The 13,664-nt window shown below is 43.8% G+C and overlaps 1 protein-coding gene across 2 annotated transcripts in view; it reads right to left on the minus strand.

Moving 5' to 3' along the window:
• FAM120A (family with sequence similarity 120 member A) overlaps positions 1–13,664 on the minus strand; it is a 126,134-nt gene that overhangs the window by 52,330 nt on the left and 60,140 nt on the right. For both annotated transcript variants that reach the window (XM_066257437.1, XM_066257438.1), the window contains exons 6-7: positions 3,236–3,333; positions 2,712–2,992 (exon numbers count right to left, since the gene is read on the minus strand). In XM_066257437.1, coding sequence (XP_066113534.1) covers positions 2,712–2,992; positions 3,236–3,333 — 379 coding nt within the window. The remainder of the gene's footprint in view (positions 1–2,711; positions 2,993–3,235; positions 3,334–13,664) is intronic.

The following is a 13,664-nucleotide window of genomic DNA, read 5'->3' on the forward strand; positions in this document are numbered from 1 at the left end:
CTAGTCAACCTCAGAAGCTATTACAAGAGGTGTTGGAGTCCAGCTGTGGAGTACTTTCCCAGCTAAACGGACCCTATCCACCCCAAGGGCAAAGACAGCCTGATCAGAGCAAACGCATTTCCAAAGAAGCATCAGATCTCTCCTGCCACAGGGCCATTCTTGGCAAATACAGTGGCTACCTCACATCACACCAAGAAAGAGGTCAGACTCCTCACCATTCAGCCTCCACATCTCTAGACCTCCTGCTGGCCATGCCACCCCCTTCTTCCACTCTCCATCCATCCAACTCTATCCCCACTGCCACTGCCCAAATCTCACCTCTCAGGAGAGTACTCATCTCCAGTACTCCTTGTCAGGCATTTTCTTTGGACACATGCCACCTAAGATGCTCACATCCTGCAGACCGCCACACCAGATATTGCACTGCCCGCTGCCATGCTCACTGGTAGAAACAGTGTTCAAGTTGCCTGACTGAATGCAAAGATGCTTTCTTTCCCTCAAAACCACCCTGAGAGCACACTGAAGGTCAAGGGGTCCTAATTCATGCCCAAACCAAAGGTAACCATGTCCTGACTTACTGCTCTCACTGGGTTTTGAACTAGGACAGCAGCCCTGTAATCCTATGCATGGCCTCAAGTGCTCACAAAGACTCATTTAACAGACTAGATTCCTCACAAAATCGAGAACACTGACCTTCTCTTGGCCTCCTCCACAGCAAGGATGCTAATGACCAGGGCTGCCTCCAGGTCCTACCTGCCTGGCTGATTATCCTAAAGTTGCAGCACACACACAATATAGCCTCTTTCTTCTCTCCTTGTGCTCAGTTTTCACTCTCCTGCCTCTCACTTGTTACAATAAGCGGGGAAGCAGACCAAAGGAAATACAGACACTGCTAAGCCGTACACCTGATCCACTCCTTCGACTCCTGGCTGTGGCCATGCTCTACCTGTCCCGCCACACTTCACATCACACAGAAGGTGAGACACACCTGCCAAGTCCACACCGAGTCCGCCTTCCACAAACTCCTCCAAAAACAGTGAGAACACTATGCTGGGTGTGGACAAGTGAGTGACAGTGCTCAAACGTGGGAAAGGAGACTGAAATCAAGGACAGCTCCAGGGAAGGCGATGCTGACCAGGCCCTTTATGAACAGGTGGAATTGAATCCGCACCAGAGAAGGGAGGAGCTCGTGAGCACTCTTACCGCGAGCTCAAGTCATGTCCTAACTGGGCGGTGTGCTAACAGGGCTAGGCACTAGAGTTACTCCTGAATTCCTATCTGAATGAACAGGGTTGCCACCAAACCTCCCCACGCCAGGCCTGTACACACCCCACACCTGCTACTGTACAGACTTCAAGCCATATAGCATGTACTTCTGCTTCATATCTACCTGTGTTCCAGAGTCTGGAAATGGTGTTTCTTATTAAGATGAACCTGTACTATACAGACACCTTGATCTTGATAACATAAGTCAATTTTTAAAAGGAAAATCTGAGTGCTTTCATTCCAGAGTGGAAGGGGTTCCAAGACATCTGTCAGCTGGTTTCAGACTGAGGTGAAGAGTCACTGGGTGCTCATTTACACACACAGATTTCTGAGCCCCAGACCAGAAATTCTCACTCAGGAAATCTTAAATATATTTTCTTTCCAAAAGATTAACTTGAAAGTTTGAGTGCTATACTATGACTTTCACTTCAGTAGGATTGTACATACAGTAAGAGTTTATGAATTATGTGCTTCCCTGTTCCAGACAGTTCACAACCTCCGGATGATTGCAAACTTCTTGGTAACTGCCACTTGTGGCCAACAGACATTAAAGCCCACTTTACAGATGGAGAAAAGGAGAACAAAAGAGGAAAACTCTCCAGCATCAGGTGACAATCCAGTAAGAAAGTTAAGGAAGAATGAAAACTGTCCCAGATTTCTTACAGCAGAGATTAATGTGGTACTAACCAGCCCTGGGCATCTACCCATTTAGCTGGAGTTCAAACCCAGGAAAAGGAGGAGGTGCAGAGAAAAGGCCCTTTCTCTTCTTGTGTTCTTTCAGGAATTTAAAGGGAGAAGGAAGACTGTGTATTTAAGACTAACCTCAATCAGATCCTAACAAATTATGTACCTGAAAGTTAATTTACTTAGGGACACACGTTTAAAATACTCCTCTCTGGGAGAACTGCAGCCTGGGTCTGGCAGCTTCCTAAGGATTTGGTTGGGTGAACAGGGTCATTTCAAGAGTTGTCCTATGAGCTATTAAACTCAGGAGCAAAGGAAATCAGAGTTCCCACTGGTTCAGGAGCCAAGAGACTGAAAGCCATGGGTGTCTAACTTAAAATGCTTTATAGGAGGAGGGTTGGGGGAAAACGGCACGAGAAACCAGAGACAGTACAGGTCGGCAGCACTTAAGCAGACCACTTCACCAGTTTTGGTAGTCACATACACTGATTTTCCTAAAACCCCACCCCCTCAGAGGAACAGACCAAGGCCATGGGCTCTCAGTGCAGACTTTTAGCCTGGGAAGCCTGTGGAAATGTCTAACCTCCGTTCTTCTCCGTGTTCGAGGAGCCCTAGTCCCAGCACAAAGTGACCCTCACCTACCTGCAACAAACTGCATCTCTGAGCACAACACCCAGTGCCATGGACCGACCAGCAGGACAGCCAGTCAGCCAGCCCACGGCTTCCCTAGTTACGAGCCACGTAAGAAACCCACCACTCACTTTGCAGCTCCTCCACTGCCTTCATCATTGTCTGAAGATGACGACGTAGAAGAACCAGGAAAGTACGCGGCGTCCACGTGATTGGGGCTGCCGCTCGGAGCTGGGTTGATCGGGGAGGACCTTTCATACAGTGGAGTATGTTTTCCTTCATGAGGAATGTTACTGTAGTTGTTCTGCTCAGTCAGATTCTTTCCGCTTGTTTCCAAAGTGAGGGCCGGCTCAGCGAGGCTGTATGGGCGTGGACCCTGACCCGGAGCACCTGGGCTGGGCCCCTGTGGAGCCTGAAATAGAGTGCAGAAAGACAGGTCACATACACACACGCTGCCTACAGGACCTGGCTCCTATTAGCACTCCTGGTCTTAGCTAAGCTTTAATTCAACAAACACTGGCACCTGCTTCACATATCAATTCAATAGCTGAAGACATCATTTAGTGTTCATGAGGATTTGATGCATATGCAGCTGTCAAGGCCAGCTGTCCCTCAGGCAGGGCAGACAAACTGTGGAGGGAAGGAAAGGCCTTACCATGGGCTTGGCTTGCAGAGAGGTCTGTGGAATGTTGAGCATCTGGGGGGGGACATACGGTGGCACTATCCCAGGCATTCCAAATGGATTTGGTCTGGCTGTTTCATCGACACAGAGAGAAAATAAAACAACTGTGAGCAGAGGACACTTCCCCAGGACAGGGTATGGCTAGCACGTGTCCCATCTGTCCTGTACTTCTCACGTGCCAACACACCCCTGGTCCCACTTCTTAGAAACCTTTAGAAAATCATGCTTAATATTAAAAAATACTTTATGATGAACAATTTTATCAACTGGGGCTAGAATTTTTTAAGTGAGAGGACAGACAGAACCCCACATGCACCCCAACCAGGATCCACCCAGCAACACCTGGCTAGGGCCAAAGATAGAACTGAGCTATCCTCAGTGCCTGAAGCCAACGCTCAGACCAACTGAGCTATCCTCAGTGCCCTGAGCTGATGCTAGAACCAATTGAGCCACTGGTGTGAAAGGGGATGGGGGGGGGGGGATAGAAGAGAAGCAGATAGTCACTTCTCATGTGTGCCTGAACCAGAGATAGAATCCAGGACGTCCACACACCAGGCCGACTTTCTATCCACTGAACCAACTGGCCAGGGCCTAGAATTTTAACTTTCAAGAATTTTCAGTTAATTTCTGATAGTCTTTTTGCTTTTTGTTTGTTTCCTTAAATGCCTAATTTGTCCATCTTTAATTGGATGGGTTTTCCAGCCCCCCAACTGCTGACAAAGCTTAATCTTGGATACTACAGCATCAAGGAAAAAAACAGGGACAGAACACCTCCCCTTCCATTTGTGAAGCAACAGAACTTCTATGTTAAAACTCAAATTAGGTTCTTAGCTACTAGCAAGTTTTTAAATATAAAAAGTTAAATGTGGTCATTGCTGCCTATACTTTCGGTTTTTCATTGTTAGCAAAGCCATGATCAGGTGACGCCTTTTAACATGCATTACAGGGTCAGTAATGTAAGATTCTGTGTCCTCTCAAAACATGTTTATAAACCTGTTGGATGGACACTGGCATCTGCTCACTATCCCCATGCTATCCTAGTGAAGCAGAGAACAGAAGCTCGGTAGACAAGCGGCTACACACACAGCATCGGGACTGGGTCCTATGTCAGCTTTAAGACATAACGGGTAGGTAGGTCAACCTGGCCAGCAGCCTAAATGCCTCTACATCTACATCCTCAGTTGCCTGCAGGTCTGAGGAGAGATGGCCAGATGGGTGCAGTCAGCCACATGAGCGAAGTCAGCAGAGTGATCTGCGCCCAGACATTTGGTGGCAAGGAATGAGTGTGGCCTGATATCAAAACCATTGGAAGCATCAGGAATTAATTATGTACTAATATAATAAAATAGAAAGGAGACTCCTCAGGTCTTTGTTCACTCACTGAACAACAGGTATGGGATGCCTCTGAGGTACTGTGAGTCATAGAACACACACAGTAAGAACACACAACAGACCCACTGGAGCCCTCACAGATACACAACCTATTCCTTAGGTGTTTTTCTTTTCTTCTTTTTTTAAAGCAGAACAAAACCAAACTAGCTGAACACCAGTGTCCTTTTCCAGAAAGAATGTTTCTCTAACCTTGAAATCTCAGTGACACCAGGTGAGAAACACACAACCTACCCCACCAACTTGCTAAAATAAATAAACACATTTAATTTAACTAAATAAAATAATAAAGCACCCTAAATCCTCCCTTCCACTCCCTGAAGGAAAACTTCCACCTACACCTAAGCCAGGCACCCTGAGCCAATCCAGTCCTGGTAGAGCCAGGAAGCCACGCCCTGCCCCCCCCCCCCAGCCAGGGTGCAGGCCAGACTCACTGCTGCCCACCCACAAGAACTCATGAGCCTCAGAAGCGGCAATCCCTTGGAAGAGCCCACCTCCAGTGCCTCGCACTGAAGCTCAGAGAAGCCCTAATCCTGTGATCCAGCTCACAGGAAAAGAAAGTGCAACCCAGGCTCCACTTCCCACCAAACTGAGACGACTGCAGGACAGTAGCTGGGGACAACTATGTGGGCACGTCTACATATGGGGCTGGTAGCACATGTACACACACATGCACACACATTCACCACACATACACACTCTCACATACATGAGACATTCCTAATCAAACAGTAAGTGTATAAAGATCCAAACTTCTGAGTGTAAGATACAAGACCCTATAACTGTTAAATGCCCATCTCAAGTAATTCTGAATCATGGCCAGATTTGGAGCCAAAGAATATCATGAAAGCCATTCAAGCTCTAATGCTGTAATTTAAATCACTATAAAAAGTCTAGTTTGCACTCTCTTGGAGATGACCTACCACACTTAACTTCTGATTAATAAAAATGACTGAATGCAGCATCAGCATTCAAATGAAGATGGGCTTTATTATACTGTATTTTTAGCCATTATATGCTACAAACTTCATAAAAAGCACACATTTTCCTTAAAACCAAAAAGACCCCAAACTGTATTAAAACTTAAAAACAATTATTTTCAAGGAAAGAACATTTTCTAAAATCATACTGCAATCACTGACCTCAAATAAACCTTTGAGAAACCAGAGTTAGTTACTATTCTACCATGACCCAGTCCAACTAGCAAATTAATTTCTCTGTATGTCTCTGAAGCTGCACAAATGCCCAATAAGCCCGGGCCTGTCAGTGCATACTTCATGTTTTCTCATACATAAATCAGTTCTTGTCCTCAAAGCCCTCATGCAGCAAAGCAGAGCCACAGTCTATCTTCTATATGACAAGGACATCTTTTTCCAAATTGACACCAACTCCCGATTAACCATTTCTCGTCCTCCTCCTTTCACAAACATAAGAGGCAGGGTTTTGTTAGGAAAGGACATGGACTAAAGACAGAGACAGAAGAAAAGTGCTTAATTACTACTCAAAAAATATTTTCACAATTCAAACATCACCTTTTAAATATTGAAGACTTCTCTGAGAACGAAAAGAAGCATCCGTTGCAACCCTCACAGCTGTGCTTTAAGCTGTGTACTCTAGCAGAAAAGACACATCATTCCACATCCATTCCTGTAAATTACTTACTGTGCTTGTATGAAGCTGTACAGCTTTTCTCTAAATTAAAATACCATCGATTTTTATAAAGGGTATTAACCAAGAACAAGAAGCTCTACTGAACTACTCAGCCCTACTACAACTTAACAAACATTCATCTATCATCAGGTACATTACTGCAAAGATGATACATTAAACAAATAGTAATGTAATATTTCTTCAAATTCTATAATGCAGATGGGTGCTGTTGTATGATTTTCAAGTGCTACTCTTGAAAAAATACACCTCTGAAAATTCAAAGAAGAAATAAGTCAAGATATTCCCTACCAACCAACACTAGTTCCAATGCTTGCAAAAAACAAGGCAGAATTTTCCAACCACATTAACCATGCTGAAATAGATTTGACAGTTGATCCTTGAACAACACAGGCATAAACTGAGTGGGCCTCCTTATATGCAGAGTATTTTCAATATACAATCAGTCCTCCGTATCCCCCTGGGTTTCACATCCCCAGATTCAACCAACATCAAATGGACAACAGTATTCGCAATCTGCAGTTAAGAGCCCAGGTATGCATTACTGTATGCCAGTTTATTTAAGGGACTTAAGCATTTTGGGGTTGTGGTATGAGGAAGGGGATTCTGGAATCAATTAATGCTCTGTAGATACTGAGGGATGTAGTTAGATTTCTGAAAAATCAAGTTATATAGTGGTTTTCAACAGCACAGAAGTCAGCACCCTTAACCCCATATTGGGTCAAATGTATTTATTCAATACCAATATTCTATAGAAGTTAAGGCACATATAAAGTTATGTTGTTACTAGTGTTAAGGTTCTTGAGTTCCCCAAGACAGAAAGTGAGAAAAAAACCCAGAGAAATTTGCACAGATTTTATTAAGCTTATGACTGAGCACAAGGGAGGCAGCACAGAGGAAAGGAAGGTCCTCTGAACCAGACTGGAGACTGGCCTGTTTGGCTACTTTTATAAGCTGGGAGCAAAGCAGGCCTAAGGCAAAAGGCAGACTTTTTGAAAAGCTGTACTTGCAGAATTTTCCATTTCAGGGTTCAGGTGAATTACTTTTCCATATGCTTTGACCTGTGCAGTGAGAGCAAACAGTGAACTGCTCACTACTGCCCATCTTAGGAAGGATGAAAATCAGGCAAACCTTGATCAACTGCACATTTGGGTCAGCTATTCAAGCAGGCAGTTAAATGGGAGATAAAATCAGCTACCTCTGGATGACGTCAGAGTAATGGTGGTGTGAGAGATACCCTTGATCACTCACCTTGAAATTTCAACAAATTAAACAGCTATAATGCAGTGAAGGAACCCCAGCTGGGCTTGCAGGTTTGACTGAAAGATTCGTGCATTGAGAAATGACTAGCCTGACCAGGCAGTAGCGCAGTGGATAGAGCATAGTACTGGAATGTGGAGAACCCACCCAAGGTTGCTGGCTTGAGCACTGGCTCACCAGCTTGAGCACGAGGTTGCTGGCTTGAGCATGGGATCACAGACATCACCCCATGGTCACCTGCTTGAGTCCAAAGGTCGCTGGCTTGAGCAAGGGGTCACTTGCTCTGCTATAGCCACCCCCCATCAAGGCACATATGAGAAAGTAATCAGTGAACAACTAAGGTGCCACAACTATGAGTTGATGTTTCTCATCTCTCTCTTTTCCAGCCTGTCTCTCTCTCTCTCTCTCTCTCTGCCTCTCTTGTTAAAAGAGAGAGAGAGAGAAAGAGAGAAGGATAAATGATTAAAGGTGGGAAGGGTAAAGACAGGGTGGGTGTGTGTGTGTGTGTGTGTGTGTGGTGACTGAAACATAAGAAGCATTCGAATTTTTATTTTATTTTTCTTTATTTCATTATTAATTTTTTTAAAAAAAAACAACTTTGATTTTTTTTAAACTTTTTATTCTTTATTAAATCTCATTAATACTATCAACAAAACCACCCTAAGATGCCATTAAGGAAGAGAAAATCGAATATCATGGATACAAAAGAAAAAGAGGTAACACAGCTAGATGAGGAAAAATCTATGGAGAAAAAATTTAATATATTGGAAATCTTGGAGCTAAATGACAGAGAATTTAAGATAGAAATCCTAAGAATCCTCCGAGATATACAAGAAAACACAGAAAAGCAATTTAGGGAGCTCAGAAAACAACTCAATGAACACAAAGAATATATTTCCAAGGAAATTGAAACTATAAAAACAAATCAAACAGAGATGAAAAACTCAATTCACGAGCTGAAAAACGAGGTAACAAGCTTAGCTAATAGAACAGGCCAGATAAAAGAGAGGATTAGTGAAATAGAAGACAAGCAACTTGAGGCACAACAGAGAGAGGAAGAAAGAGACTCAAAAATTAAAAAAAAAAAAAAAAATGAGATAGCCCTACAAGAATTATCTGACTCCATCAAAAAGAATAACATAAGAATAATAGGTATATCAGAGGGAGAAGAGAGAGAAAATGGAATGGAGAACATACTCAAACAAATAATAGATGAGAACTTCCCAAGCCTGTGGAAAGAACTAAAGCCTCAAATTCAAGAAGCAAACAGAACTCCGAGTTTTCTTAACCCCAACAAACCTACTCCAAGGCATATCATAATGAAATTGGCACAAACCAACGGCAAAGAAAAAATTCTCAAGGCAGCCAAGGAAAAGAAGAATACAACATATAAAGTAAGGCCCACCAACAACAAACATCAGCTATCTCTGTGATTTTGAGTACGGAGTAATAGGTGGTGACATTTGTGTGGTCCAGTGTTCCTCCTTGGGGTCCTATAGCCGGGTTCCGAGGCTGTCTCAATACGAAGGAGAATTTTGTGTAATTGTTTCCGTCCCCTCATAGATGAATAGCTTCTGCAGGAAGGCTGGCATGGACGGGTGGTGGGGGATGGGCAACATGGTAAGAACCATCAGGAACTGGTGTGGCCTATAGAGTCTGTGGTCTAAAAGGCCACACCGGAGTACAAGCCAGGCAGGAAGGCAGAAACAAGGAGGCAGGGGAATTGAGCTTTGAGCAGGAGGACACAGAAGTCGTCTCTAGCTTTTAAAGGACTGAAACTTGTTTGTTTTCAGTGAACAGTAACTCTCAGAAGTCCAGAGCTGGGACAGCTGATGGCTGCCCAGGGCTGCAGTGTCAGTCAGGCCCCACAGGAAGCCTGAGGCCACTGTCCAGGAGAGAAGCCCTTACAATGGAAGCCTCAGTACTGAGAAGTAAGATATGATAAAGCAAGCAGGCATACTCTGGGTGGCACCTGAAAGAATTACAAGCAAGGGCCAGAAATTAATCCAGAAAAGCACATTCCAGGTCAATGGACATAAAAACTTTCTGACAAGTAGTGTGGGTAGACACTGAGAAGGGTGGCTCTGGCAGCTTGCCCGCAGGTACAGAAATAGTCCATGCCAAGAGGGGCCGGGGTTCGTATAAGCTTTCTCCTTCTGACTGAGTCTGGATAGCGCACATGGAAATTCACAGGATACAGTATCATTAAGTCCACTTGGTATTTCAATCTTCAATAGCAATAGTTCCGGTGGTAACAGATTTATCTCAAATTTTATCCAACTCTATTCAATTCCAGGAGTGTGAATAGTGCTTAATAGCAAAGGATTCTTGTGCTTACACTACTTGAGTCAAGATCCAAAAAGTAGAAAAGAGCATGACTCTCACTTAGTCACCTACATGGTTTCACAGTCTGTGATAAAACAGGACAAATCTGTCTCTGTCAATCTGTGTATTTTAGGAAAGCACAACCTAAAACAACCGCCTAACAGCCTTATCTGAAAGTAACGGGCACGCTGCAGTGGCACCCTCCTTCCAGGAAGACACACCAGCAGCCTTTTAAAACAGACAACAGCCAAAAGGAGAATTTATTTTCACTTTTTCCAGGATGACTACATAGTTTTCAGGTTTTAAAAAAAAAACAAACCTTTCAAAAAGCCACAAGACCAGACAGTTTATATCATTCCCTACCACATCAACTACTGCTCACAAAAATATGGGATCAGGAAACATGCAGTTACTCCAATACTTTCAGTCTTTTGTATAGTGCATTTTCATCAATGAAAGAAAAGTTAGTTTTGCATCTCATTTGCATAATCAAACTTTGACTTGTCATTTGCTTTTTTAATGTTCTTGTTTAATAAAAAAATCAAATGCTTTTTTTATGGCTTCATATTCATTTTGAAATATCCCTTAATTTTTGTGAGCAGTTTAAAATTCACTAAAAACAAAATGAAAGGTCCTGGGAACAGATTGAGAGGATCTGATGATCCCCAAATGATCTGCTTGAGGATCTAGAAAAAAGAGTAAGAAGACCTCCTACTGAACACAGTAGCATCTTTGCTTTCCCCTAGTAAAATCTACCCTGTCAAATCCTGAGGGCTCACATCAGTGCCACCTCATGAGCTTTAAAAAGATAAAAATCAAAAAAGGACGAACATGGACACATCTCAAAAACAGCTAGTGTAGAATGACGTGAACAATACAGCATTTTGATAATAATCAAAGCACTATTTATTCTATATTATGAGGTTAGAAAATATTAAAGTCTATTTGAGGGAAGACACATGACTTTTGGGGAAAGCCTTATGTATTTCTTTAAAAATAGAAAGATGTGAAGCAAACATTTGTTAAACCTGTTCAGTGTATACAGTACTGCTTGTGATACTCTCTTTTGTTACAAAGCTTTCCCTAAAAAAAAATAAATTAGGTAAAGACTTTGGAAAGGGTGAGTTTTTTAAGTAAAGCTGTATGACTGAATATTACATAAATTTTAAAAGAACTATACAGTGTGTCCATAAAGTCATGGTGCACTTTTGACCCGTCACAGGAAAGCAACAAAAGATGATAGAAATGTGAAATCTGCACCAAATAAAAGGAAAACCCTCACAGTTTCTGTAGGATGATGTGGCAGCATGTGCGCATGCGCAGATGATGACATAACACCGTGTATACAGCGGAGCAGCCCACGGCCATGCCAGTCGAGATGTGGACGGTACAGAGGAAAAGTTCAATGTGTTCTGTGGCTCGCTAAATTCGAATCCGTGACCAAAGTGCAAGGTGAATACTGACGCATTTATAACAAAGCACCACCACATAGGAATAACATTACTTGGTGGGATAAGCAGTTGAAGGAAACTGGCAGTTTGGTGGAGAAACCCCATTCTGGTAGGCCATCAGTCAGTGACAAGTCTGTAGAGGCTATACGGGATAGCTACCTAAGGAGCCCTAAAAAATCTGTGCGTGATCCCACATCGAACTGCACTGAATAGGTATGAAACTGGGAGAGTTTTCCTTTTATTTGGTGCAGATCTCACATTTCTATCGTCTTTTGTTGCTTTCCTGTGACCAGTCAAAAGTGCACCATAACTTTACAGACACACTGTATTTCAAAAACCTGATACAGTAGAGTGTGTCAACAGTATAATATTGACTGCTTGATGCCAAAAAAAATTTTTTTGAGTGATACTGCAAAAAAACTGAAACTATTCTAAATAATGACCACAGGACACTGTAAAGTAGATTATAGCACATCTTCAGTGTGGAATATTAGACAAGCACTGGAAACAGGAGGCAAACCTCTGTGACATGACAGGGACGGTTAAGGGTACACTGCTGTGTGGAAAAAGGGCAAGCTACCATGCAGTCAGATGCATGCCATCCCTGCCCCGTGAGCCTGGCTGTGCGCTACAGGCATGTAGATGAGGTCCTGAGGGTCAGTTTGCTCTTGGTCAGTTTGAGCTGTGGGAGCAGGTCAGCAATTATGTTCTCTCTCACCCTAACTCCTCCCTGGCACATGTATGCGAGCCATTACTCTCAGTTCTGAGCAGCTCACACTGTTGATTCTGCACATGATCCACCGTAGTCCCAACTGGGCAAACTGGTTTCCTGAAGAGGAAGGCCTGTAGGTAATGCGCCATTCTTCACAGAACATGTCTCCATGTTCAGGGGTGACGTCTCCTAACCATCGCCTCACACTATGAAAGGGTATGTTGTTGGCAGGTAAGCCATATTTTCAAAAAGACTATTAACAGGACTTAGAAAGCTCAGTGACATTTGAGCGCTAGACATACAGATTGTGCAGCTACAAAAATCCGGCTTCTCAGTCACCAGAAAGTCACACCATCCAGCAAAGCAAGGGCCCAGATCAGAGCCCGCTGACTGGCCCTGGTCTCTCCCTCCTGTTTACACAGGCATCTTTCTGAGCCCTGGCCCTGACCCAGGGTCCCATCACTACAGTTAGAATGACAGTCATTTCTGTTCTCTTGCACATTGGTCACCAGTGTTTGCTTTTTGTGAATTGGCATCCTCTGACTTGGTCTGGTAGATTGTGGCCAGTCTTGGGTGCCTGCCAGGATATGGGCACCCCTGCCAGCACCCTGGCAGTTGTGAGAGCCAGAAATCCTTTCACTGTAGTCTGGCAGGAGCTCCTACTCCAATATGGTCCTCTTCGCACAATTCTTTCTCTATTTGCCATGCAGTCCTACTGCCTAGCAGCCTCCCTTGATCCCCACCAGAACCCCCACTTCTGTGCTCCAATGGACTAGCTTTTATCATAATAGGTTATGCTTGTTCAAGCCCCACCCTTTACAGAGGGGGTCACAGGTGGGTTTGGCAGGCTGGTGCTGGCCCTTATCCTACCCTCTTTCGTGTCCATCAGCACAGAAGCTGCAAAACTAAAACCTATTTTGGGAGCTGTGAAGACCACAAAAGCCTGCTCCTCACCTCACCTCTGCTGCCAACTGTTCTTGCCAGGCTCCACCTTCTGGCGGCACTGCTCCCCATGGCTCCACCCCTCTCCCTGATCCAGACCTCAGGACCTCTACAGAATGTGCCCTCCACATAAACCCCCAAGGAAGCCCGCTTACTTTCACAGCTCTGATTACATAACACAATAAAGAAAAGAAAGAAGACAATACAAAATTCAGGGTTCTGGAAGAAGGGGGAATGTGACAGGGAGAGACGGGGAGAGGGCTCCTGTTATTTGTTTTATTTCTTGTACAAGTATACTGTGTGTATGATACTTTCAAAATAACATAAGTTTTTATAATGCAAAATCCCTCCATGAGCTTTTGTTGTCCCAAGGGTATATCTAAAATCGAGGCCATCCATGGCCACGGCACCTAGACTAGCAAGCACTCCTTCCGCTGTTGTGCTCCAACCATTTTTTTTGTTTCTTCTGCGCCCTGCACCCTATCGTCTCACCTCAACACCTTTGTACACACTATCTCTTCTGCACATGCCTCCTCCCTACTGCCACCTTGCAAAATTCCTACACTATCTCCAAACCTCACCCCAAACTATAATCAGAGACAAATACTAATTTAATCAAGCATTAGTTTAGGCCCTGGCTGGTTGGCTCAGCAGT

This window comes from Saccopteryx bilineata, chromosome 2 (genome assembly GCF_036850765.1).
Source record: "Saccopteryx bilineata isolate mSacBil1 chromosome 2, mSacBil1_pri_phased_curated, whole genome shotgun sequence".
Taxonomy (NCBI): domain Eukaryota; kingdom Metazoa; phylum Chordata; class Mammalia; order Chiroptera; family Emballonuridae; genus Saccopteryx; species Saccopteryx bilineata.